The sequence below is a fragment of the Astatotilapia calliptera genome, chromosome 17, assembly GCF_900246225.1.
Source record: "Astatotilapia calliptera chromosome 17, fAstCal1.2, whole genome shotgun sequence".
Lineage (NCBI taxonomy): Eukaryota > Metazoa > Chordata > Actinopteri > Cichliformes > Cichlidae > Astatotilapia > Astatotilapia calliptera.
This window is the reverse complement of record NC_039318.1, coordinates 33,035,822-33,063,598: the sequence shown is the minus strand read 5'-3', so window position 1 is coordinate 33,063,598 and position 27,777 is coordinate 33,035,822. Positions and strand designations below refer to the sequence as shown.

The 27,777-nt window shown below is 40.9% G+C and overlaps 2 protein-coding genes and 2 non-coding genes across 7 annotated transcripts; 2 read left to right on the top strand and 2 right to left on the bottom strand.

Annotated features, from left to right (window-relative positions):
• Positions 1-18: 18 nt before the first annotated feature.
• Positions 19-4,017, bottom strand: cdkn1d (cyclin-dependent kinase inhibitor 1D). Of its 2 annotated transcripts, none has more exons than XM_026147128.1 (3): positions 3,814-4,017; positions 1,199-1,689; positions 19-1,103 (listed from the first exon to the last, which is right to left on the bottom strand). In XM_026147128.1, the coding sequence occupies exons 1-3, from the start codon at positions 3,951-3,953 to the stop codon at positions 1,045-1,047; spliced, it is 690 nt and encodes a 229-aa protein (XP_026002913.1). In that variant the 5' UTR covers positions 3,954-4,017; the 3' UTR covers positions 19-1,044. The 2 variants fall into 2 exon arrangements, with proteins under 2 accessions (XP_026002913.1, XP_026002914.1); XM_026147129.1 differs by lacking the exon at positions 3,814-4,017 and adding an exon at positions 3,356-3,418.
• LOC113009064 (suppressor APC domain-containing protein 1) lies at positions 3,545-27,595 on the top strand. Of its 3 annotated transcripts, XM_026147130.1 has the most exons (5): positions 3,545-3,646; positions 18,054-18,206; positions 26,152-26,322; positions 26,733-26,888; positions 27,050-27,595. In XM_026147130.1, exons 1-5 carry the CDS (start codon positions 3,557-3,559, stop codon positions 27,137-27,139), a joined length of 660 nt encoding a protein of 219 aa, XP_026002915.1. In that variant the 5' UTR covers positions 3,545-3,556; the 3' UTR covers positions 27,140-27,595. The 3 variants fall into 3 exon arrangements, with proteins under 3 accessions (XP_026002915.1, XP_026002916.1, XP_026002917.1); XM_026147131.1 differs by lacking the exons at positions 3,545-3,646; positions 18,054-18,206 and adding an exon at positions 22,381-22,929; XM_026147132.1 differs by lacking the exons at positions 3,545-3,646; positions 18,054-18,206 and adding an exon at positions 23,775-24,949.
• trnal-cag (transfer RNA leucine (anticodon CAG)) lies at positions 19,588-19,670 on the top strand. The gene has a single exon. It is a non-coding gene; the product is annotated as a tRNA-Leu (tRNA).
• trnal-cag (transfer RNA leucine (anticodon CAG)) lies at positions 20,574-20,656 on the bottom strand. Its single transcript has one exon. It is a non-coding gene; the product is annotated as a tRNA-Leu (tRNA).
• Positions 27,596-27,777: the final 182 nt, after the last annotated feature.

Genomic DNA, 27,777 nt, shown 5'->3' with positions numbered 1-27,777 from the left:
CTTATACAACTGCACAGCAACAGAAAATGTGACACTTTTTTATATATTAAAAAAAAAAGTTAAACGGTAGAACCAGAAGATTTGGTTCCTCTGAGCTGCACCACAGTGATAAAAACACTACATTCGCATTTACAATATCACACGAAGAGTGGGAACATGCTACATTAATAAAAGCTTAAGCCAACCATTAAGATATGTTTATAGTCTGTTGCCAAAAAGATGCTAATAATATAAAGCAAAAAAAAGGGGAAATAGTTTGTACTTTTTTTTTTTGCTGTGTTTTGATGGTTTCAGATAGTTTTAAGTGGCAACGGTGGAGTGTTTTATGAGCCATAAGGGCTTGTAGTCTAAGTTGTAATTTAATTACCTCGCTTTTACACTTTATTTTTTTTATCAATCTGAATAATAAATAGTGATATATGAAACATTATTATAATTTAAAACCCTGACGTACAGCCACATTCCCTAAGAAACCTCCACCGCTGACCTTTTGCCCCAAAGGTTGATCCCAGTCACGTCACCACATTTTGACTACGGGCGAGGTTTTGACCCCACGCGCTGTGGGGTTAGACTAAAGGCTAAACTTGTCAAATGAAAATCACTTATGACTTGCAGCAAGAGGGAGGGTGGGGAGAAAAAAAAAGGTCAAGGGCTGAGGTCAAATACTACTTAAGGCACGTTCAGAAGAACATTAACCTCTTCAAACTAGAGCCTGTTTTCTGTTGGATCCTGCGAGAGTGCATTCAGAATGATTTCACAGTATAGTTAACAAAAAAAGCTAACAGTATGAAGAGTATACAGTATTATTATTATTATTTCTAGCTATCCACAAAAACCGATTTCTAGAGTCTAATTTACTTGGGCAATGGTAGCTTCCTTGTGCTGAGTTATAAAGGTATGTGGTGTCAGAAGTTTTTAAGCCCATGCATGTATGAGCTTGTGGACAGTCACTTGCATATTGCTACATATCTACATGTGATGCATATGAGGTGATGTGAGGAGGGATGTCGACCACTTGGTGATCCTCCGCTCATTGTGCTTTTTCTACTGCCGAGAGGAAGCCTTGTTATGCAGGAGCCTCCTCTTCTTTACCTTGAAGAAATCTGCAGAGTGAGAGAACAGAGTGGAAATCAGTTATGAGTGTGACCACAGAGGTTTAACTTTCCTTGTCTTAATCAAGCTAATCCAGCGAACTCACCTGTGATCGCAGCCTGTCTGCGTTTCCCCGTTCGCTGGATCCGGTAGCACCCCCTAGTGGTTACTTCTAGGTACTCGTCCCCAGACCCAGACGAGGCGCTCGACCCAGGCGAACCCTCGCCCGACAAAGACGACGTCCGCCGTCTCTCCTTTGTCTTCTCAGCTCCAGACCTCGCCAGCGGTCGAACCGTGCAGCTGTGGTAAAACGCCGGCACGTCCTGACACCTTAGTGCCTCCCATTGGATGTTGGAGCCCTCTAACGGCACGTCGCTCTGGAAGTCAAAGTTCCAGCGCTTGTTGGCCACCTCCACGCTCATGCAGAACAGTCGCTGGAAGTCCTGCTGCAGCTGCTGGTGATCCACGGGCCCAAAGAGGTTCTTCCGCACCGGCCCCGCCTTCAACTTCCAGGCCTCGATGCCTCCCAGGCGCGAAAGCTCTGGGTCAGATTCCATAGCTGGTTCCGCTATTGATTTAGAGGCCATCGCCATGTCCCTATCAGAGAGCAAACACACATGGATATATTAGTCCAGTGGAGTTCCAAATGAGGTGTGATCTGAGGTTTTACTGGCACAGATTACACACGCACACACTCAAGCTTTTGAACACCTAAACTCCCGCCCTCACCCATATCGGCCTCTTGGGCGCCCACATGTTTTATGTGATCACACACACACACACACACACACATGTGCCCTCACCTGCTGAGTAACTGTTGCAGCAACAGGTACATGAGCTAACGCCAAATAAATCTCCAGCAACCTGCTCTGGTGTTCACAGGCCAAAGGTCGACAGTAATGGTCAGAAGGTCGACAAAAAAATGTTTCCCCTGCATTTGTGACATTTCATTAGAGGCAGACTGATGAATTCTGAGCACAGCCTCCGCTGGTTTCCAACTCCCAGCCAAACCCAGTTAACATTTTACAAACAACTCCAACTAACTTCCCGGGGCTTAAAAAGAACAAACATGGTATTTGGGATAGGCAGTTATTGCCACGCACTTAATGCAGCGTAAAAAGTTGTCTTTCCTCCCTGAAGGCAGACCTAAAGCTAAAATAAATACATAAACACTAAATGATTTTGCCCATGCAAATGTAGGTCAAAACCCTCAGGAAGGGAGCCCAGCGCTGGAAATTGGTTTGTGGTCATGAATTGCCTTTTTTTTCCCCCTGCCTGCATAACTGATTTAGAAACGTTCCGTTAAGACACTGTTTTTCCAGAGGTGAAAACGCACTTTACAAATTCGCCTATTCTGCTCTTGAACATACCAGCACTCTATCGGGCGAAGATAAGCCTGAAAGACAGCAATTAGACCCTGGGTTGGGGGGTGAGGGAGTTGCGCAACTGTCTGACACCTAATACTTTATAATGCTTATACTTTCACACGTACACTTAAATGCATTTACGGCACCTGCACACCCACAGGAACCGTTACAATGTCCCAAACCACAACAATTCAAACACTTTCCTAAGTGAGTGTGTATTACATATTTATAACTTCAATGACCTATTTTAACTCACATTGCCGTACAAAAACATTTAAAAAACGGGCACATAACAGTTTTTGTGTTCAGTAAGAGGACCGCGCTCCCTGAGAGAAAGTTGTTTGCGTCGAAAATGAAGTGGGCGCGGTGTGCTGGTGGTCAGGTTTCTACTATGCTCGGTGTCCCCGAGGGAAAAAAAATCCTCCACTCCTCAAACTAAACATAAATAAATATATATCCCTCCACTTTAAAATGCATTTATTTCCTTTGCAGCACTATAACACTGGCATTAAACTGCGGATAAACGCACAGCGGTGGGTGTTATTTTTTAAGGTTTTGCGGGTTAACAAGGGAGCAGCCAGAGTTCGTGACGCAGTTACATTAAACGAGGATGTGGGTCAATGAGATGCGACACACAAACAGCCTCATGTCTTTTCTAGTCTCTTCGCCCTTGCTACATAAAACAACACACACGCACTATTTTTTCTTACGAAAGCATACAGAACGCTTACATTTAAGCAGTGAGGCGAGCAAACTCTGTTAGCTTCAAAGAAAGATTAAAACAAAGCTAGCGTCTTATTAAGAAAAGGAAAAATAAAAACTAGCCTATATATGTCTATAATGACCACCAGCAATATTAATACTAGTATTATAAACATTATTATTTTTTATCTTACCATAGGCGTCAGTATCTCAGAATAGTCCGGTAAAAGTGTCGCTTTGACTGCTCCAGCTATTTTGTCGCACCGGTTTGAGGAATTAACGGTGTTGCTGTGTGACAGCCCTCGCGGACATAAACACTGTCACGCTGCAAAGTTTCACTCAAACACTACCCACGGGTGGGTCGGTCCTGTCCCCTTATCCGCGACTTGTTTGTTATGGACTGCGAAGAGACAGGGGACGTCCTTACGCGAGAAGTCGGTCACGTGGTCGCCACCAAAACAAGGTTGCTGGAGCGCAGCCAGGAGGTTAGTAACGATATAATAGTTTATTAGCGTGATTAAAATATGAAGCACGTTGCACTTCTTTTGGGAACAAAAAAAAATGCACACAAAAAACACCTACACCTATAAACGTGCTACAGGAAATAGATTAATAAAAATGTATCACATTTTAATAAAGACAAACTTCTTACCTCTGATATGTTTGCGAAAATGTGAAATTCCTCGCAGCTCTCTTCCCAAACCTGTTCCCTCTTCGCTCTCCCCGCGCTGTGTTTCGCTTCTCCCTCTCGGCGCTCAGAAGTAGGTCAAATATTTTGGCAGTGGCCGCCATTTCCCCTTTTCCGTCTCTCAAATGTGACACACAGTTCCCGTGTTTGCTTGCATCACGTTTTATTTTGGCGACGTGCCCGTATCCTCGAGTCACGTTGAGCTGCAACGTGACAGGGCTGGACAGACAGACTCATTTGGACTTGCCCTACATTTTTCCAGTTGAATACAAATTTCCAACCAAGTAGGGAATAAAATAAAAATAAATCACCTGAACTTACTTCACAGGATTCAATGCATTTAGTAAAAGAGGAACTTGTTTTTTAACTCAATTGCTACTTCTCCCCTTGACCTCTTGACCAACTTATTATCATAAATACTGAAAAGAACATAATGTACTTAATGCTTTCTGACCCTGAAGAAAATTAATTAGATTTAATCTTGTGCAATTGCAGCTCTGAAAAAACGACGTGACATTGTACTGCATGCCATCACACATGATGTTTTCATTGACAATTTGTCTGCTGACCAAATTAATAAGGTGTTTAATACATTAAATCATATATCTGTTTATGTAAAACGTGCATAACTCTCTGTCTTTTGGGACTTGATACAAAGTTGAGTCAGGGTGCGTGGAGCTTGGATAAACTTTGTGCTTGTGAGTAAAGACCTTTGGTTCAATGAGTAAACCATTAACGAGGAGGACACCAAACAGTAGACCCATTGTTGGGTTGTTTGGTGTTATAATGTATTATAGGAGTAAACATAATACTACGTTGCTGTTGTTGTTGGTACCATTCAATGAATTGTTCCCAGAACAACTGAACATGAGTGCAAAAACAAAGAGATGTTCCGTTGTTTCAATAACACCTTCATACAAACAAAACACATTAATTGCACTCAAAATCAAATTTTACAGTTGAAGAAATCACTGGATGGATCAAAACCATTCATTAGTTTTGGGGAAATAAGAGTGTTTTTACTAATCCACTGGTTGTGGTTTTGATAGGAGATTTAAATAATGGTAAACAGAATCCAGTATATGACAAAAAGTAACACCTACATTTGTATCTAGTCACAAAAACTGATTTTTCACCCTAAATAAACATGAAGAAAAAAGTTGGAGTAAATTGAAATATACAAAGTTAGCCTTTCAGCATAAACATGTTTCTGAGTGTAATAGTTATATTTCTATCCATCCAGCTCTTGTAAAGCATCGGGTTTCTCTTGCCGGGTATGTATCTATTGATCCCAATGATTTCTTTTAGGTGGTGAAGTTCAGATTGTAAAATAATGTCCAAAGATTTAGAGACCGGTGTTATCTTTAGAGATGATTTGCCAACACCGCAGTCACGTTTCAAGATAAAGCGTGTACCAGCCCTGTTAAAAAAATAGTCTGAGACTATGTGCCATATCACAGTTTTATTACATTGTTTCTGCCAGTTTTAAAATCTATTACATTTAACTCCCTTCAGGTTCCTTCCACAGAACGTGCATGTTAGGGTGGTTTTACACGACCTAACAGTCATGTTTTTTTTAAATAGTTGACTGTTAGGTCGTGTAAAACCACCCTAACATGCACGTTGCATGTTTTTTTTAAATAGTTCTTTTACTTTAGTTCAATTTATGCTTTTTTCCCAGTGGTTTGATTTCTTTTCACACAGAAAAAAAGCCAAGGGAATTCCAAGTGAACCAAAATGCGCAATTTCAAACCTTGTGAAGATGTTCAGCCTGTTTTGGCCACACGTGTCTGGTGAAGCAACAAAAGTAAATAGAGTAATGACGATGCTGTGTTCTGGAGGACTGGAGAACATGGAAAATTTACATTAATTTCACAGCCAGTTACTAGACCGTAATGACCTTTGCACATCTATGGTACCCTGCCGCATCCCAGAATGCAAAGCAAAAAATGCTATGGAAAGGTGGTAGTTGAGTTGCTTCACATTCACACTACAGATAAACCACGGAGCAGTTCATTTGGAGCCCCCACCCCTTTCTTGCCATACAAGTGTTTTCTTTTTACTTTATACTTGAATACCTCCCACTTGTCTATATATGATGTAATTTTAGTGATGTTCAGGGACCCCTTCAGTGTGGCTCTTGTTCGAGAAATTAGTTACATCCATCAATAGACTTGTAACACGCAGACATCTACAGTCTAAATTCATTTAAATCATCACTGTCGTCACTATTTCCTGCCTGCCTTCCTTTTATTTCTATTTTAGTTTTTAGTGTCAGTGAGCACTGGTGGTATTTTTGCATCCCTTTTGCTTCTTTTATCTTTCTGACACCTATTCTGACACATCATTTGTTCCCTTAACTTAAAAAATATTATTGTTCTTTCCTGTTGTACTCTCCCGTTTCCTATTGCTGCAGTGCCTCTTCACATGGGCAAAAAATTTACTGTTTTATTGCTTATCAGTGACATAATATAGAAGTCATCCAAGGGGCCTGTTAGCCAGCCAACGGCCCTCACTCCCAAAGGTTATTCAAGGATTTGCAAACACATACACGGACTATTTTTAAACTGTTTAGCACAATGAGTTATTCAAGTCTGACACAAGTAATGCTTTCCCTCCTTCAGTAAGAGATGCAGACAGAGGTTTATGAGCTCTTCTGGTCAATAATGCGGTAACGAGTGAATCATTTCCAGTGTGAATGCAACTTTAAAGGGTCCATTAGATTGCTATCATCCTCACGAAGAGTGGCACACACCAAAAGAGAAAAGAAACGACCAATTTGTGTACCTTTTTTTGTTCTATTGCGTAGACATTCAATGGCATATCAGTACAGAAGCTCAGCGATTGCCAGATTATGTACAGGAAGATGCTGTAACAGCTTGAAAAGATGACACTTTCCATGGAAAACAGAAACAAACCTCCATGTTTTCTTCCGGGGTCTACTTTCTCCACTCGTGTACTGATACACAGGTTTTGTTTCTGTGGTGAGACCTGTCATTCAGCAGAATACTGCATCCCATCTGATGCGCTCACAGTGAAGATATGAATCGTGCTGTGGTGATGTCACAGATAGCTCGCGACACAACCAGTGTGGCGACCACAAAACCTCCTTAAGGCCTCGATTATACTCTGTGGCGGACAGAGAGAGCTGGAGACCCGACAGGCAAGCAGTCATTCCTGTTATACTCCTTTGAAGTCTGAAGCCTGGGGTGCATGTGCAATTGGTTTACTTCATATACTTTACTTCAATTTACTTCATTCAGACCCTGCTCCAACCCAGAAAGTATCATCCTGGCCTTAGCCTGCCTTGTGCTTGTACCAGCCCAGCACCATCATCCAGTGCTGCAGTGTCAAGAAGTGAAGGTCTTTAAATGGCGACTTGACCCTGCCTTGAAAAGCATTCACAGCAATCACATTGACTCCTATGCTAAACTGCCTGACTTTAAGGCAAAAATATTGTACCATTGAAGAAAAGGCCCTCCATTTCCTGTTAATTATACCCTGAGTGTCTGGTTTACACATATGTAATTCTTCCATTTGTACTAGAAATAACTGTTATCCAGAGGGTAAAGTTAGGTGGAGAGATAGATCTACAAGTTAAAACAATACATTTCATAGTAACTGCCTTTCTTTCATGCTCCATAGAGCATCCAGAAAGTGTCAGGTTACGGTTACGTTTCACGTTTCTGGAGAAGGTTGGCACTGAAAAATATCCGTCGCATGAATACTTACATGAGGGGACCGAGTGTCCCCTCAGCCAAGCATCTTTGTCACATTAATGGAAAGATACAGTGTTTCTTTTTTTAATGATTCATTGTTTTAGGTCTCGTTTATTTTAACACTAGTCAGTCAGGGTTGTGGCCCACTTCCCTAATGCCCTACTAATCTGTGTGTGAGGTGGCCTTTTTATACACTGTAATATTTGAGGACTCAGCAGCAGACAATAAGTCCTCAGCAGCATGATCCCTCACTGTTTTGTCAGCTCTGTGACCTGTATTTACAGTCAGCTTATTGTTCCACATTTAATTCCTAATCCTCTTCTTGTTGTCCACAGTCCTGTGTGTGTGTGTTTTGGTGCGCCCGCCCCCTTTTCCCATTCTTAATCCTGTGCTTTATTTTGCAGTTGCATATGCAGTCATTAAGCCCATTGTAACGGCTCCACGGTCAGTGCCCATTGAATATATTAGCACTCTTAGTAAAACAACAGTCATCATAGTACAATGTGACTTGGTCAGAAGACTGGAAACTGTCATGGTGAGCCTTGTGATTGCAAAAAAGAGAAGAATACAGACTTTTTTTTATTATAATGTTACTGATTCAGTGCACAAACAAAGGAAACAACAGAGAGTCCACTAGGAACCCTATAATACACCTCCTTCACATTTATCTGATAATATTGACAATTAATACTGACTTTCACTAAACCACAGAATCACATTAAATTACCAATTAAATACTGTTGGTCACATTATTCCCCGTGCTGACATATAGCATATGTAGGAAGGTGTTACAATACACACTGAGGTTAGGCTCATGTTCCTTTGTGCCTTCATTATTTTAAGTACTGCTTTAACTACCAAATATTGTGCCATGCAGAACTTAAAATGCAGTTTGGTTTCATTCCGGATGAGATTGAGGTTTCAGAAAGGTGCGTGTCTAGAGATAATTTTCCAGCGTTGAAGCTTTGGTGCTGAAGATGCTCTGAGGAAAACACCAAAAGAATGTACGGCACGTACCGTACGCCAGTCTCGTTTGAGCAGGAAGCGTCTGTATTGAAGGGGGATGCTTTCATAGAGATAAGGAGGACAGAAAAACTGGTGAGAGGAAGTTGTTGGTTCACAGGTGCAGTGCGGGGGTTTCCACATCCTTCTACCCTTCAGCTCCGGAAGCAAGCGCTGAGAAGAGGCTTACCACAGACAGGAGATTGTTTACATCAGTCATTATTTCCTAGCATACCACAACAAAATGCAGGCAAGGAGAAAAAGAGACACTTAATTGCACAAGAAGTAGAGGAATGGCAGCGAATTACGGGAAGTTGGTCTGCATGTTACATCACTGACATAAGGCTTCACAGCTGCCTGCTTACAGCCTTGCATTTGTTTGCATTTATGTCCATAAGCTAGAAGCTAACCTCCAGACAGCTCGTTTGTAGAGTATATGAGGAAACTACCCCCTGTGCAATATGATGGTAATCAAGCATTTATATTAATATTTTTGTTTTTTGGAAACAAAATTTGACTATAATGATTGTAGCATAGACATGTACATATATATCTGTATGTACCCTGTATGTCTGCTCCTACATCATCATGCATATAACAATTAAAAGTCTATGTAACATTAGCATCAACGGTGTCAAAGAGGATTTGGGCCTGCTTGAGAAATAATCAGTGCTTTACTGAATGTTGTTTTGAAAATGGATCTAAATCTAAATTTAATTGTACAGTTCAACAGTACGATGACACAGTCTACAATCATTTGACTTTTAAGCGGTTTTCCTACGGGGCATATACGCTTTTTTGTGTGCTCACAAGTGCATGTGCAAATGTGTACACACAAACGTTCATGCAACAGATAAGGATCTACACCAACATACAAGCTGTACAAGCAGCAAAGATACCTGTAGGCCTCAACCGTGCATATGTTACATAAAGTAAAAAAATAATAATAACAAGCCAGCTCCAGTAAGGACGGGCTGGTGAATTACAGGTAATATGGTGGTGGTGAAAAGTTATTGTGTTTAGAGAACAAAGCTACATATTTTGGAAGATCATTGTGGTTACTTTTTAGTGCACATCAAAATTACACACCGACATACAGTGACTGTGAAGCTGTTCAGTGATAAGCTAAAATTTTTGAGAATACTTCTTTACTGTCTTGGTGTGAGGTTCATGAGAAGCTCATTTATCCGTACCAACTGACTACTAACTGAAGTTATTTCCTTGTTAGCTTAGCTTAGCATAAAGACTTCAAAAATAAATATAACAAACTTTGTTTGTTAATTAACATAATAATATTTTTAGGTTAGCTAACTCATTAGAATCTGTTAATTAAAGCACAACCTAAATGATTTCACTAAATGATTTGATTTTGAAACCAGCTTGCTTATTTGCTAAGGACTAGCCTATGACCATAGCTGTCATGATCCTGGGTCCTTTTGACCCAGCGTTTTGTGTTTTCTCTTCGCGATTTTGGTTCTGTTCTTCCTCTGGTTAGTGTTTACTCTGTTCTGCCCGTGTGTTCCTGTATCTAGTCCGCGTTTCTTAGGTTGTGTCCTTTCATGTGCAAGTTCCTGTTTTATTGTGAAGGTCTGCGTCTTATGTGAGTGTTTTCAGTTTGCCTCCCTAGTCTCGTCATGGTTATCACTCCCAGCTGTGTCTCCCACCTGTGTGTAATCTCCCTATGTTCTCTGAGTGTATTTAAGTTGTATTTTCTGTCTTAGTAATTGCTGGTTCGTCTGTGTTGTTTCCCCTCGGTCTCCCTGCGTCTCTCCGTATATATTTCCCCGGACCTCTGCATCTTCGTTTCTGGTTTGTTTTGTTAGTTTTATCCAGTTTAGGTTTTCCTGTTTCACCTTCACCCACGCCATTGCTGTTTGTATTTTCTTTTGTTAAATAAACACTCACCTGCTCCAGAGCTGCTGCCCTTTGGGTCCTTTTCTACATTCCACACGGCTTGCCCCGGCAATCCGTGACAATAGCACAGATAATTGTCCTTTTTGAAATATAGTGTGACCAATTGTTACAAAATAGACTTAATGTTTTATTTGCTTTAAACCAAAATGAGCTACTTAGCCCATACATTTAGCAGGAAAGTGGTCGAGACTGAAAACCATTTTAGACTAATAGTTAATGCAAAAACTTCTTGGATGCGTTTTACGACACAGGAAGTTAAAAAAAAATCCTTTTAAAATGTCCAGTAGCACAGAGAGTAAAAGGGTCCAGTTTACTGGCAAGTGGATGAGGCCGAGCCTACTCGGTGAGATCCACCTGTCAGACCTGCCACGCCTCTAATGCAATTATTCCAGGTGAATGTGAAAAAAAAAATCACCTCATTCAGAGTGCTTATGGAGGGGGGGGCGGCTATTCACAGAAACCCAAACTGATTTTCTACCAAGTTTTAAACACTTGTTTTAATGCTGTAAAGTTCAGCAGTTTATCATTGGAGCCTACAAAGACTTAAGTGACACAAAGTTGTAAAAACTGCAGTTTTTACAACTTTGTTTATGACTGTAATTCCCTTAGTATTCAGCCCTGCTATATTTAGCATCTAAAATTCTTCATTTGCCTGCTTTTCACCTTAACTTGCATGTTTTTGTTCTGCAAACCATAAAATCTGTTCTTAGCAGGACATTAATATTGAATGGTGACACACCTTCAAAGCCAATGGTGGAGTTAAAATCAAATCAGGACATTAGTGCTGTAAAAAAAAAAAAAAAGGGAAAGAAAAGAAAAGAAAAGAAAAAACTTTGTGAGTGAAAAATATGTGAGGAGTTTCCATGGGAGTTTCCACTTGTGGAGGCCACAGGTGGGGTTGTCACAGAGAGTGGGGGAGTCAGTCATATACTATTTTCATATATGTGCTATGTTGAAAGAGCGAGTCTGAGAGAGTTTGCTTTGGGTCTGGAGAGACCGAGGGTTTGGGGTGGCAGCTAGTTAGAGCTGCTCACTGGGGGGGGGGGGGGGGATACTTGGTCGTCACGGTGAATGGCTCTAAGATGAAATTTGCCCAAAGAGACCCTGACTTTGTTTGTTTTGGGGGCTCCTCGAGGGGCTAGCGTTGGGGGGAAAAGATACAGACAGGAGACTCTAAGATTTATTTTTTCAGACTTGCGGTGTCTCATGCACCATTTCCTGAGTGTGCACTCTGCGTGTTCCCACTTTGCATTTTATCTGTACACTTAAAGTACTACTTGTTCTTTCAAGAACAGCCTGTTCTCTGAGGCGGTGCTTTCTGAAATATTGTTTCTGCAGAGTGTATTTGTGGGCGTGGGGAGAGGGAGGAGGAAGGCTGAAGGGCGGAGCGAGGCTGCTGTAAATCCATCCTTTGTTTTTATCTCTGCCTCTGTGTGTGTGTGTGTGTGTGTGTGTGTGTGTGTGTGTGTGTGTGTGTGTGTGTGTGAGGAACTTGTTTTGGTCTTACTGAGGTTAATTCAATGTCAAAACTAGAGCAAAAGTCACTGCAAGGCAATATGAAACATTAAATAAAACCAAAGCAAAATTTGAATCATTGCAAATGCATATAGGCTTAATGTGACTGCATGGTGAATAACTGCATGGAATATACTAAGAAACTTAAGTGAAGCTATATTTTATGTGCCATTCATAAGTCCAGGAGGGCTGTCTGCTTCTCCTCCCTGCAGCTGAGCTAAAATAGGTGCTTCAGCTGTTGTGCTTTTGCCCTTATCTACATCTGGTGAACATCTGGTTTCCATCTGACTGTGCTCGTGTGGAACTGGGTTGGGTTGTGAGCGTGACAATAGTGCAAAAAAGAGAGAGAGAAAGGGAAGAGGAGAGGGTATGGAATATGTTCGTGAGCTTCGATAAAGTGTGCGTGACAGGCTGGCTGAGAGGACGAATGAGTTGGGGGGGGTAGGGGGTGAGCTAATGACTTGCCGAAAAGAGAGAAAGATTGTGTGTGCTTGTGTGTGTGTGTGTGTGCGTGCGTGCATGTTAACCTTGTCTGCAACCAATAATCTCAATGCTGCCGTGACAAATTAGGCACAAATCTTTGCTGATGTGATTAATCTCATTGTTTCACAGAAAGTTTTTTTTTATTTTTTTCACCGGAGACGATCACATCAGAAATCTGCATGGAAGAGTGAACTGGCATCTTTATCTCTTCAATGGAAACCTGTTGAGTCCTGTTTTTATGGCTCAGTTTAAAGCGAAGTATTATACCATGACTGGGGGAAAACAGAAGGGGCAAAAAAGTTGTAAAATTAAGTACGAAAAGCACCATCAAACCTATGTGTGAGTCGGATTCTTGCTTTGTGAGCAGATGATATGACGATTAATGTTTAAGATGTCCATCTCTGGGGGAAAAAAGAAAAGGCCTTTGGGTTTTAAGGGGGCAGCAGGAGTCTGTATTAAAAATCCTCGATTTGGGGCCACAGGGTATTCATGGTAAGCAGGCCAGCTGGGTTGCTTAGGAACAACCTCTAAAGCCTGTATGAACCTTTCTGCATATACATTGTATTAGATAGAGTAAATGATAAGATGTGTTGCACCTTTTGTTGATCAATATCTCTTAATATGAGATTTTAAAAAGTGGTTCTAGGCTTGGAAATGTGATTTTTAAAATGATTTTCATCCTTTGTGTCTCTTTATATTGTAATACACTGTTTATCTTGGCGTTTTGTAGTCCAAAGCTGCATCTATACTGCAAGCACTTTGCTCATCGTTCGTGACTTTGAAGCTGACGGATGGCTTCTTGCAAAAGTTGTGTTGGGTACCCTCAAATGTGTTTACTACCAGGTCGTATGTCAATCACTGAAATCCTTCGCCTCACTGTTTGTCACACAAATATTTGACTTGAAATAATATTTTAATGCTAAAATAATAAAAACAAATATAAAAAAGCATATTTTTATTTTTTAATAAGAATCCAAATCTGTTACTTCCCTGAACAGACAAATGTGGTTTAGGTTTAATGTTATGCCCGATTAATTTCTGAAAAAAGTCCAGGTTTTCAGTTTGTAGTTTTAAACAAGTTTTTAAAGAGCTTTCTGAAGTACTTGTGTTTTCTTGTTTTTATGGTGTAATAAATCTCTTAATCACCACTAGTCCTGGGTTGGAACCTCCTTTTGGTTTCAGAACCTTAATTCTTTGTAGCAAAGGTTCTTTGCTACAGTGCAGGACAGATCCATGCTTTCACATTTAGGTTGACGTCTCCATTTGTGCTGCAACAGATGCTGGGTTTACCATCTTCTGTTGTCCAACTGGTGAGGTTAAGAAAGTTGTAGTCTCAGTTTCTCTTGTCTTCTGCTGCTGTAGCTTGCTTTGAGTTTTTCCTGACAGCACACATGTTCGAGTTAATCTCTCTATCCTAGTCCCTTGAACCAGTCTAACTATTATCTGCTGACCACTGGCACTAACAAGGCATTTTAACACACAAAACAGGCAGTTATTGAATATTTTGATATTTTGTGTTGCTTTTTAGATCTCTTATAAACCCGAGAAATAGTTGTATGGAAAAATCCTAGCAGATCAGCAGTTTCTGAAATAATCAGACCAGATTGTCTGGCACCAACAAGCATTTTACATTCAAAGTCACTTTAATTGCACTTCCTTGAACTTCAGCTGGCCGTCTTAACCATTAAATGCATTAAGTTCCTGCGTTGAAATTTGGTCAACGACATACACTGTGAGCATTTTCACAGGTTTACCTGTAAGTCTACATGTAAATACATACTTAGAGTAATATTGTAAAGGGGAAATGATGGTGCTATTTTTTACCTTTCTGGCAAAGTATTATACAAACCCATTAATAACTTCTCCATTTGCTGCTCTGCTACATTATACTGCACAAACTGCAGATAATATTGCAAACAAACTGAACAAACAGTGTGATGATCTAAACATCCATAAAGCATCTTTTTCTACATAAAGTTCTGACACAGAAAAGTCCGTAAGGCCTCAAACACCCTCCTTGAAATAAACAACCCTCAATGTGTGTTTATGATAAAGAAAGTACTGTATGTGCACAATTCAGGCGCCAACTACAGTGTGTGTATGTGTGTGTGTGAGAATCAGGGGGAATGTGGCTTATGGTGTAAAGTACATCGATTGGGCAACAATATTTGAGATGTGCTGTTAAAAAAAAGTGTAGTTTGACACATTTGGTATCTTTGACAGCTTTAATTCTTGACTTTCATTTAAAGTTTCGTGGGCCTGAGCAATGTTGGATAAACTCACCTAGTTCCAAGAGTAAAGGTAATGACACTATCTAGTTTCTGATAAAAAAAAAAGAAGCTCAATGTCTGAGAAAAAGTGCTGGCTGTAGGTGCGCTATCCCTAAACTACATCCATGAGGCCTTAATAGGTCAGATTACAGCCAATATATTGTACATGTATAAGCAAACTTCCTGCAACTCATCACGCAATATTATTTTTGGCACGAACACATCATATTCAGGATTGAGTTTCCTCTCAAACCGCTTGTTTGTTCCATTCCTATCCATTGCTTATATTTGGTTCTTAGGACAAGGAGGAGCCAGTCTGTAATGAGCTCCCTTGAGAGACTGCAAAGACATGTCATTTTTTTCATCACTGGTTTTAAGTGTGTGTGTGTGTTGAAGGGGGTTGGGGGGAAAATATGTTTAAGATTCCACAAAACTATGATCTGGAACAGTGAGCCCAGAATGGCCCGCACTGGATATTGGACTGTAGAGGAGAAGGGAGCGTCCAGCTTCTGTGGCGAGGAATAATGTGTCCATTCCGCTTGACAGTGACTCTTCATGACTGTTTCACATCGCTATATAGAGGGGCCGTGGCCTGTCCGTGTTAGCTGCTTCTTCTTCTTCTTTTTTTGTTGCAAACAGTTCTATAAGTATTCATGAAACACAGGAGTGACAGCGAGGGAGCAAATATGTGTGCGAGAAAGTGTGTATGTGAGAGAGCAAGACAGGAAGCAACCAGGGGCCCACTCTCAGCCACAAAGTAGTAGTAGTGACTAAAAAGATTCACTTTAAGAGGAAGTGAGTTACTGTTGTGTTTGTGTGTTTGTGTATAAAATTGTCTGTGTGTGCGCTAGAAACTTCAGACTAAATATGAATAACCTACAAACATGTATGCACATATTGCGAAGTATTATACCATGACTGGGGGGAAACAGGAGCGGCAGAAAAGTTGCAGCTTGTGTGAATAAATTTGCACCGTTTATGTAATAAATGTGGTGAATTCACTCCTCAGGGGAGCCCACGGTGGAAACCTTTGTGATCGTATGTTGTCTTACTTATGACCATATATGCTGTGTACAAAAAAACAGGCCATCTATTGCTCAGGATATTATGAGCTCATGAAGCTTTAGGCTTCATTTTGGCAAGACTCACAGGTCTTATGATGGAACACACAATCCTCCCTCTGTAATGTAACTTTTCTATATAAAGGAATATAAATAAATGTAATATTTATATATAAATATTTTGAAATTGCTTTTCTGGGTCCTTATCTGGTCCTCTTTTCTGTCTAAATTTGCATCGTTTGGGAGAAGAAAAGTGGTTCAGTCGGTTTTTCATAGCTATACTTTGAACATGTTGTTCCTCATGAAAGAAAACATCCCCATTAAAAAAAATGGGGGTGAGGAAAGGTTGAAAATAGCTGACATACTTTTGAGGAAGTCTCTCAGTTGGCACTTAATTGTGTTGCTCCATCTGGTGTTTTGTTGAAGTTACTGCGGCACAGACTTATGAGAATATAATACAAAATGTCAGCTTTTAACAGTTTGTATTCTTCAGCAGGCAGTTTGGACTTATAGCTCCCTCTACTGTTCATAACCTATATCACACTTCAAGTAGGCTGTGGGGAAAAAGGGAAACGGAATGGAGAATATTAGAAAGCATTTTTCTAATTTTCTGTTGTCCAATTTTGTCCCAGTTTTCTGTTTTTACCCTGACAGGAGTATGCTCTTCTATTGCTGCAGCCCACAGAAAACTACACACAGATGCAGAGATGCTCTTCTGCATAACCTGTTGTTAGGAATGCTTATTTGAGTTACTTTTTTCCTGTCAGTTTGAAGCAGTCAGGCAGTTTTCCTGTGACCTCTGACACCAAAAACGTATTTTCAGTTTTCTGAAATACTCACTTAAGTGACCTTTCATCCCCATTCTGTTTGTTCAAGTCATGTAATAAATTGAGTTGCTGTCATGTGATTGCACTAATGAGCAATTGAAGGGGTATGAAGTCTCAGGTGAGTGACCTGACCATGACAAGATGAACAAGTCCTGCTATTCTACTGTATTGCAAAAATTAAATACCAGTGCATTTCTTTGCATTTGACCCAAACTCCTAACTTAAGTGCATTTAAGCTGGCATGGCTCAGATCAATGTGTTATCTATTATGACCCAGGTCATGATACTCTGTGATACTCTTTACTGTACAGCGCTGTGATAATGTAGTGGGTGGGACCAATGGGTGGGCACTGTACCGACAGGGAGGTCCATCAACACATGTTGATGGACCTCCCTGTCAGGACAGTGCCAAAAGAGGCTTAACCGCACCCACTGAATAATCAAAACACAGTATGTACTGAATGTGATAGCCAGTCTCCCAGCAGCCTACAGTAACAGCTTAAAAGAGGTTTTATGGTTTGTTGTGTTTTGTTTTTTCTGAGCTTCTTTTTTTATAAATATTGGTCCTCGATTATCAGAGATTGTGAGACCTTAGAATCCTAATAATAATTTGATATTGTTTGATTAGCATCAGAACTCCAGCTAAAATATTACTATGGTATCACTCTCAGGGGTTATCCCTGTTACACCTCACCCACAGCAAGTTTGTTTAGGTTATACAGCAGCGTAATAGCAAACAGTCCTTTTCACCAAAGTATTTCAAAAAGAAAGAAACAAAACTGCACAAAGACATACACTTGTGGTCAGAAATTCAAATGCAGTCATCACGGACATGAATGTCATGATAGTGTGGGGGGGGTTTCAGGGTGTGTAGCATACATCTTTAATGAGTTTAATGACTTAAATTGTGTTGCTTGTTTGTTTTTACCCCTCAAATTTTAAAGGCTGACAGGGTATCGTCATCACCCTGGTGGGCGGTCGGGCGATCGGTATTGACATCTAAGTTTCTCGATAACGCAACAACACGGTGACGTAGGAGCTTCAAATTAATATCATAAGTATATCTACTAAAAATTTCAAATCTCAGTGATCTCAACGTCAGAAGTCAAGTTTTCTGAAAATCCTGTAAATACAATAACTTCAAAATGAGGCAACATAGGATTTTTAAACTGATACCACAGGTGTGTCTCCTCGGAGGCTGAGAAGTAGAACTAGCACACGCCAGTATTTTATAATTTTTGTACTGTGCAGGTCTTCTTCCAGCCACCTTATACAGAGTCCAGAGTCCTCTTCAGAAGTAAATGCAAATTTTCTTACACCTCTCTGTGTTGTGATCTATTCTTTTATATTACATTTTATACTTGTTTATATTCATCAATATTTCTGCCCCGTGTGTATTTGTGTGTGTTATAGTTGCAGACTACAATGATACAAATTTACTGGAAGCTGCACTGCTGGGTGGGGACAGCTTCATTGAAGACACACCAGCTCCTGCATCCCAGCCTTGTTGGCAGCTTCATAAGAAAGATGGTGATGGCAGACCCTGAACCCGTAACTACCACAAAGGTTGTTTCTTTTCCTCTTTTCAGTGCATTTTTGTATTACCAGCGGCTATGTGTTGTGCTTATTCAGGTGTGCCTTCAGTGAGGAGGTGGAATAAGTGGATAGTATTTTTGTCTTGGCTTACCATCATAACTAATTGCACACCACCTGGAGTCAAGATGACTGAACGGTCTAAGGCGTTGCATTTAGGTCTTGCAGGAAATAGTTCATCAGGAATGCATGTGTGTGCATGTTTGAGTTGCTATTTGTTTCTAAGGCTATTTGACCTCAAGTTTAAATACATAAGTCAGATTCCATTCAGTTTAGGGTTATGCATTCGAGATCATTCAATTGTATATTATGATATATTGACAGATAAAAGCGTGCTCAAGCATCTTTGTAATCAGTGTTCAGTAGCTGAGCAAAAGCTCTGTGTTCTGGTTGCCTTCTCCCTTGGAGGCGTGGGTTCAAATCCTGCTCCTGTGACGAAGCATTTCAAAATATATTTCATTCAGTATTTAAGAAATTTGCAAACATGTAAACATGGATTTATTTCTCACACATAAGTTGTAAGAAAGCTGATGGGAAACGCAGATCCTAAATGGATAGCACTGGGAATAATTGCGGGTTTTTAATGCTTCATGCACTGAGAGCACAAAACATTGTGTGAATCAGTAGTGCATAAAGACTTGCTTCTTCTGCATTGCTCAGGCTGATCTTCAGCATCTATTCATGAGCTTGATCCTACTTTCACCTGCTCTGTCTGCCGGTGCAGGCCTCCTTAGATGACCTGGTGGTACCAGGGCCCACAGGTGCACCATATCCATGCTGAGCGAGGATGCCTGATATACTGCTGCAGCTCAGAGGTCCTGAGCTCAAACTATCCTCTAGCCTCAGTCTCCTGGTAGCTTGTATTACAGGCACACACCACCACACCTGGCAAGAAGCAGCCTCACTCACAGAGCTTTTAACGTCATCACATTAGAGTAGTGTCCATCAATAATGGAAGTAATGGCAAAGCAAATAACTACTGATATGAGATTTTCTTAATTAGCAGAAGGACGTGTGTGTGTGTGATCATTTTGTTTATGCACTGTCAGATAAACAATAAAACATTCATGGATTTGTAATAATCACATAAACAATGACAAACTCAGGACACTGATGGAAATCAAACTGCAGGAATTCTGTTTGGCTACACAAGCAATTTTACATTCATGAGGCAGACCACAAAGACTGAAGAAAACTGTAAACCGGAGGCTAACTTCTGAGGTTTTTCTCAGTTTTTTACAAATGTCTGTCTGAATTGTGTGACTTTGTGAAAGGTGTGACTTTGTCAGGTCTTCCAGAGTAAGATGAACCAGCACAGGTATTTATCATTTTGCCAAATCTCATGGGCTATTGTGTCATGATGGCAGAGCGGTTTAAGGCGCTGCGTTCAGGTCGCAGTCTCCTATGGAGGCGGGGGTTCAAATCCCGCTTCTGACAGCAAGTTTCTCGCATGTAGCAAATGAAAGATGAAGATGCTGTTCATCATTACAAAACTAGTCCACTATGCAGGGTTGAACAGTGCCCACTAAGAGACCTGTCTTATGAGAAATTTAGATCTCAAATGCATTTTGTCAGAGTAACACTAAGAATAGTTGTACCCTGTTCATCTGAACAAGTCAGTTTCCCGCATTGAAAACACCTGAATGCAGTAGTGGCAGTCGAATCTACGCCTTAACCTGCTCAACCATCTATATCTTCCACAGCGCTTTTTGGTGATATAGATAATTCCACAGAGCTTCCTGTTTCATCTTAAGCCCTCAATACATGCAGCTGTTACAGAGGTTACAGATATGATATTATGGTTGGTGCTTAGAACTTTGGTCTCATAAAAGCAGATCTCAATGTGTTTTGAAGTGAATTCAAAGTCCAAAGCATTAACCATTACACCATGGGAGTGCCAAAATAATGCCATTAGAAAATTAGCTGGAAATCATTGGATTGTGCTGTTTACTGGGAAAACAAAATGAATCATATTAGCTTTAGTGGTTAACTTGCATTTTAATGGTATAAAGATCATGTAAATAAAAAAAGAAGGTCAGCCCTGATTTTACCAATAATGCTCGAATGACAATAAAGTTGCTCCAGTGATTTCAAATTTGCAGATTTGTGTAAAAGAAAGTGATTCTACCAGTATGTGATAGTGCCTTTAATAAATAGTTAGCACAGTGTACATGACAGTTATATATCTTCAGTAAATATATTAGTGACATGAAATTAATGACTTGCTTTGTTGTACATGTCAGCTATTACAAGTCAATTATTACAAAACTCACCAACGCGGAATTAGACCTGACACAACACCAGCATCTTTACTTGAACAGTGTCAGACAAGCTACTTGCTGTCAGAGGTGGGATTTGAACCCACGCCTCCAGGTGAGACTGCGACCTGAACGCAGCGCCTTAGACCACTCGGCCACCCTGACACATCTGTAGTCATGGTTTCGTGAAGTTAAAAATTTAGGACGGCTGCCTATGCCATCTAAAATGTTCGGATCATGCTGTTGTTACAGAGGTTTGGATCTTTAGCCATCAGAATTGTTGTCTGCCACCCTCCTGGGAAGAGCTGAGGAGAGCCCCAAACGAGAGGTCACCCAGCAGCCACGGAGCAGAGGGTTGCAGTGACCCCTCTCAGGCCTCAGGCCCAGAGGCCATCAGGAGTGAGCCAGTACATACATGAGCGCCCAGCCCCAGACACCAAGAAACACCAAGAAACACCAACACACCGACCTCTCAGAGCATCAGCCACTGGCAGAGAGTGTGGAGAGGGGAGGTGAACAGGTGCACGCAGACACAAACGTGCATTCCCACCCCCATATACACGAACAAATACTCAGCACTCACCCGACGTAGAGACAAACATAAATAGACACTGTACACACATTCACACTCCCCAAACATACTCTATATCCCAGGTCCGTGTACCCCTGCCCCCAGAGGGGCAAACCGTACCCAGACCCAGGAGATGTAACCCTTCTCTCTGGGGTGGAGGAAAGCAGATCGCCTCCTTATCTGCAGTAGCAGGGAGGCCCCGCATCCCAGACCCCAATCCGACGGCCAGCACTTCCTCCCAGCTGCCCAGCCCTGATGGTTAACAGAACGGGGGTGAGTGAAGAAGTGCATTTAAAACACAGGAGGGCATGGTGCTTCCTGCCAGAGAGGAGCACGGCTCCTCCCGAAAACCCTCAGTGTCTATATGCATTTAAAATTGAGGGTAGGGCACCAGCGCCAGAGGTGGGTTTGAATACACAGACTATCCTCTGGATGCTGTATAACGTGCAGGAATCCATGATGTAAATTAGCCTTTATGCATGTAGTGTTTCGTGTCCACTTTAAAAGGGAGCACTTTTGTCCATAGCTTAGCTGCACAAGCTAATGAATGACCTCTCTTTTGAACACAAAACGCCCTCACACAAAACAGGAGGGGTACCTCCAAAGTTTGGTTTTGTCCGTTCATTGATGGTAGTTTTGTGCTTGATGCAAAACGCTAGTATAACATATATTTAACACATTGTTGTAGAGGTTAATTGTAGAACCAATCTGAGGGGGCACAGTAGGGGATTTTATTTTCTATATATATATTTTTCCCTCACAAGTTGCACTAAAATCTCTCCAACAGGGCTGCTGTTGGATCCATAACAGCCACTTTAGCCTGAGGCCCTAATGAATAACATGTGTTGCTGATTTTCTGTGTTGCCATCGACTAACTGAACAGCTGAGCGCTGATAGTAATGCTGTTAGTGTCAATAAACTGAGCCTACTGAAGTCTCTATCTCCTGTACTTGCTCTCAAACTCCAAACTATACTCGCCATAGTCAAGTTTGTTTAGCAGCTCCATTCAGTGCTCCACACCTCTGTGCTTGATCTCTCATCCTCAGGTTATGTCACATTCCAGGCAACATGTTGGGACAGAAAGCTCACCTGAAACTAACAAGAAAGTGATTTCGTGCCCTTCCTTTGGACCTAGCTGCAGATTAGCATGATTTTCCTTGAGCTGAGGGACAACTTCTTCGTATCTTGTTGGAAAATCCAGTGTTTGTGAAACACAGCCTTGTTTTCCTCCTCTGGCCTTCTGCTGTAAATTTGGGATAAACAAGCTCCCCCCCCCCCCCCCCCCCCCCCCTGCTGTTATGACACTGATGGAAACACATCAGGAGCTGATAAGTGTGTAACCACACCTGTATCCTCCCCTCAAATCTCCCATCCGCAGCTTCATTTTCATATTTCCTGCTGGGTGCTTTTTCACCTTTTGTTGTCTTTTCTCTCATTTTTGATCCGGCAGTGCCAGTCTCACCCCCTCTCCAACCCGGTTCTCCCTCTCTTTGTCACTGGTTGTCGATCAACCAGTCAGTGACATGTGGAATTTTTCATCACCTCGCCCCGGGGGCACCATGCTGCCTGCGCCTGTGTATCATGCTGCTTTTTTTTCCAGTCCTGCCTTCTCTCTCTCTCTCTCTCTCTCTCTCTCTCTCACTCATGCACACTCATTCTCTCCCCGCGGTATTATTCTGAGTCAGCCAGTGGCAAGCTATGGTTTGTTGTTTGTGGTCAACCCAGCTGTATGGGGTAGCAGTAGCTGTCAGTGACTGATCAGCTCTCCATGGCCTATCGTCCCTCCAGCTCTGGCTCCTACACTGTGGTTATCATCCCGCTTAAGACCAGTCTGTGCAGCGTGGACACACTTCGCTTCTACCTATGGGTGAGGATAGAGGTGGTATTTGTGTGTCTATACATCATCTGTTTTGTCTCCCTGTTTTTTTAGGAGTTGTATGAATGATCAAACTGTTGTATACTAAACATGCTTTTGATGGACTCTTCTGTCTCTGGGGAAGTGTCACTAGTTTGGTACATTTGGCCAACCTGCAATAACCTGACTTTTCCCACTTCTCTGGAATGTAACATCCATCATTTCTGTGTTGATTTTGACTCATTTACTCATTATTTTACAGTATTCTTATAAAGAGACAAGTTTATCTAGGCTAAATGGCAGCATATTTCACTAGTAAGTTCAACCGGTACAAGCTACAAGCTACAAGGAACGAGTGCCAAGAAACACAAACAACTAAAGTGCAGGGACAGAAATGTCAGAAATCTTATCTGTTGATTAGAACTGAGATTGTTAAACAATTCTTTTCATTAATCTTTGAACAGACAGCAAACACAAGTGTAGTCTCACAGACAAAAAAAACTTTTTTAACTTTTTAGGCAAATTCAAAGAGGTAAAAACGTCCAATTTTAAGTCTTCATGTCTGCATAAAGCTAATTCAGTGTCACACGAGATATCCTCAGTTCATTCTTTGATTGCACTGTAGGACAAAGGCAATTTTAATAATATGCCTAACATGATATCTGCACATTTTCAAAAAAAAGGCATGGTAAAAATTCAGCATTTTTAAAGCTGGATAAGTTTTGCAAAAGAGGATTTTGTGGTTTCTAAGTGCCTCCTTATATTGCTTGGTGGAGTATAACTCAAGTTACTTGACAGGCTCAGGCTCAGGGCTCTCTACTCTCACTGTCAGTCAGGTTTTTCATGTGTCATGCTGTAATAACATCCAACTTTTGGCAGCTGTGCAAAAAGCTTTTTTTTTGTATGATTTGCCTCAGGTAAACACTGCTTCCAAAGTACTGAAACAGTGGATTAACAATTCATCCATATCTTTTTGTCTAGCAGTAATAGGTTCTGACTGTTATTGAATTCCAGCACACAGCTAGACTTGCCTCACACAGCACAGAAGTGTGCCTCGACACACCATTGGGGAACAGCTTTGTTAGTTGAAAAGACACATTTTGGATTCATATAATGATGATGCACCACCCTCTGTTCAGTTGCAATGCTACTCTGCTGCACGTGCTGCAAACAGTGCTGAGATAAATGTTGAAGCTGCTCTGCTGAATAAAATATGTTATGACAGCATTTCTAAACTAATCTATTATTGCATTATTAACATTTAAGAAAAAAAGGTTTACGCTTATGAGCCAAATAATAAGTAACAACCTCCTGCCACCGATGTCAAATGACCTAATTAACAAAACAATTGATTGACTATTAAAATAGTATATAGTTAGCTATTACAGCTATAGTCTTGATGGTGTACCCTGCAACACACCACAACCATCAGAAAATCACACCAGGCATCAAAAATAAGATCAGCCTGATATCTGTGCAGTGATATCAGTCACCATTCAGTCGATAATTAAAAAGAAAGTGAAGAACAAAAACTATATTTTAAACAGTGCTTCCATTATATTTTTATCCATGGGAGAGAAGTTTAATAGGTGCTAGCTACCAAGGGGCAAACTCCAGAGCTGAAAAAGTGGCAAAAACTGCAGTTCCTGTAGCTGCCACTTGAGGCTGGCACCAAAATGAAGTTAATCTCCACAGACTCATACATTCAAAGGTTGAAGTTTAGAGATTAAAAAGCATATTTACTGCCTGGTACAAAATAGGGTTTGCGCCTGTGTGGGTAGTTTTCTCTTTTTAATAACTCATCTGCCTGTATAATTGGCTTGTTAGTCTCAGCACTAATTGGCTCAATTAACGTATTCCTGCACCCAAACAGTTTGTGAATGCAGCTTTCTGACCAAGCTAGCTAGAGTTAGCTTGATAAATTAGGGCTCCACCCTTTCTTCCATATATGGCAGCTGAGGTCACGGTGACTACTTTCATCTTTGATACTGCCTGTGGAATTGCCATGATATTTTGCAGTTGTTCTCTTGTGGTAGGGAAACTATATTCTGCTAATGTCAGTATGTTTAGCATAAAATATCACGCTCACCGCGTTTTTTACTTCTCATGAATTTTACATTTTCTAACTGGAAAAATGTGGATTTTAGGGGTTAAGGGCACAATCCTATAGAAATAGTCGCAAGTCTAATTGTTTCTTTTAAACATTAACACGTTTGAGACAAGAAAGCAGAGAAAACTATAGAGCAAATGTGCATGTTTTCTCACTAACAGCTAACCAGCCCAGTGGTGTATATGCTTTCTCCATTCTTTTCTTTTTTTTTTAAATGTAGTGTTTGTTTGTGATAACAGTAAGCCGACTCAATGTGACAAACTTGTAGATAATGTTGAATCTGATCTCTTTTTCTCAAGGCTCTCAGAGTTGAATGTTTTCACAATGTACATTTTTGGTTAACTATCATAACTGAATCATATGTGGCAAACTGATAACATAAGGTTGACAGCCATGGATTAAGAGGTCATGTTAGCAATATTCAGATTAAGAGCATGTCTCATTAATACTTCTAGCTTTTTAAATTTGTTTTCCATTTGAACAGCACACTCACTCACTGTGTGTTTTTCAGACAAGTTGAATTGTCACGTAAAGGTGATGCGCATCGTTGTATGTATAAAGTGCGTGTGTTGAGTCAGGTTGCGTTCAGTCATTTCTATCTTTGCTTTATTCGGGGTAGCGTGACTCTACAGTCATCCCAGTGACACATTCCCACATGTCAAGCTCGATCTTCACAGCTTCCTGTTGAAGGATCAGTGTAACCAGTTTTCTGTTAGCAGTAAATCTACTAACGATCAGCAGCCGAGCCAGAATAAATTTAGACTATTAACTCTAAAATAGAGAATAGAGTTTTCGGCCTCACTGTCGTTGAGATTACAGTGACTAATGGTCTGAAGTCATGAAGCCCCACCGCCACATGTCATGTTTCTCACTGTGTGTCTTTGTTTCAGCCTATTTAAAGAGCCTGTAACCCCGCTGGGCATAGACTAAAGAGCTAAAGGCCACCTGCTGCTCAGTGTTGCCTGGTACACAGTGCCTCGGGGCCTCTGGTTTACATGCTTCTATACATGAACCTGAAGGTCAAACATGTTAGCCTAGTACACAGGGACATACCAAAACTGGTTCTATCATATAACTCAGCACAAACAAAGTTTTCCATTTCATTTTGCTTCTTTGTGTTTCAGATTAAACGGTTGAAGGATCTGGAGAAGGAGAAGGACGCTCTGTGGTCTGGTCTGGAGATTCTGGAGAAGGCTCGGCTCTGGTATCTCCAGCGGCTGGAGGAGAACAGGGCTTGGCAGGATAGCATCGAAAGCAGAAGTGGGTTTGTCTCCAGAAATGAAGATGGAGCAGAGGTACAGAGAAGGGCCTCTTTGATTTTACTGACATGAGGCTGTCATGTTTAATAACGATGAATGATTACAGTCTTAACTTCCTTCTGACTTTGAAAAGGCTTGTCATTGTAACACAATCACAACTGGCTGCCTTATTGTCGAGGCTGAAGGATGGAAGTTGCATCGGGCCTTACCATAAATTTTAGCATGCACAGCGTCCAAGTTTAGTGGTCAATATCTGAAAAATTGTGCAAGACTTCAGCCTCATTCCTAAACGACAAACATTTCCTGTAATTACATCATTTTAAGCATCTATTTCATTTTCATCTGTTAGTGAGAGCATTCCTCACCAATCATAAAGATGAGACTTGTGCTTGGCATCCATTCGGGTGTTTCTAAGCCCACTAACAGTTCTGTGTGCCTGTCCTCAGGCTCGCTCCTGCCTCCTCGGGTCTCGTATCCAGCGGGTGAACGGTTCTCTGGGCTCTGTGATGAGTGAGCCTAACGCCATGACCGGCAGCAACCCCTCTCTGCTTGAAGCAGTGGCAGACAGTGACCTCCGGTGGCACAACTCAGTACTGACTCAGGTAAAGAAACAACCCTCAAGGAGGTAGAAGAAATATATTTTAATTAAATATTGAAACATCTTCTTTAAGAGCTTTTAATAAAGTTACGTGAATAAGTTTTGCATCAGCGTTCTTATGATTTGTCCCTTTGTGTAACATTGTCATTTTTCATGTTTTAACAGGAGGTGAAGAACAAGAACTGTCAAATATCCTTGTTAGAACAGGAAAAACACGCTCTCCTCAATCAACTCCATGCACTGAAGAACTGCTGACTATAAGCTTACACGTGTATTACACCCCAAACTTACATTTAACTGGATATCATACAGTTATTTGCATGTAAATATGTATTTAAATTAATAAATGATAGTAAATGATACATTATTTTTTTCTTTGCTTTGTATGCAGTGAACCAGCCTGACTGGAAGGTTTTTGAATAACTTGACTGACGTGTTGAATGTGCTGCATTTGTTAATTCCTCATGACTATCATTTAACTTTGACCACTTTATGCTCTCTGCTGCTGATGATACATTTAGGGTTATGTCAACATCCAAGTATTCCCACAAATTTGTTCCTGCACTATTTGTCTAATTAAAATGTAAAAGTATATTAAATAACAACTGCAAGTCCAGAAAAAGATGCCCAGGCTTCATTTGAACCGTAACACCTTCTAGTTTCTGTAAATGTGCTTGCTGGGCACGTGAATAAATCATATTCTAACTGTAAGAGACCCTGTGAATATATTCAGTTGTATGTAGACGTACAGTTGAATAATAGATACACCTGGATCACTGCATTGATTCTTTATGAAATGAAATGTCTCCATGTTTGGAGATACTCTCTGAAATGGATGGACACAACATGACTAAACTGATACCACATGAGCAAATTAATTTTTTTTTTCCTTT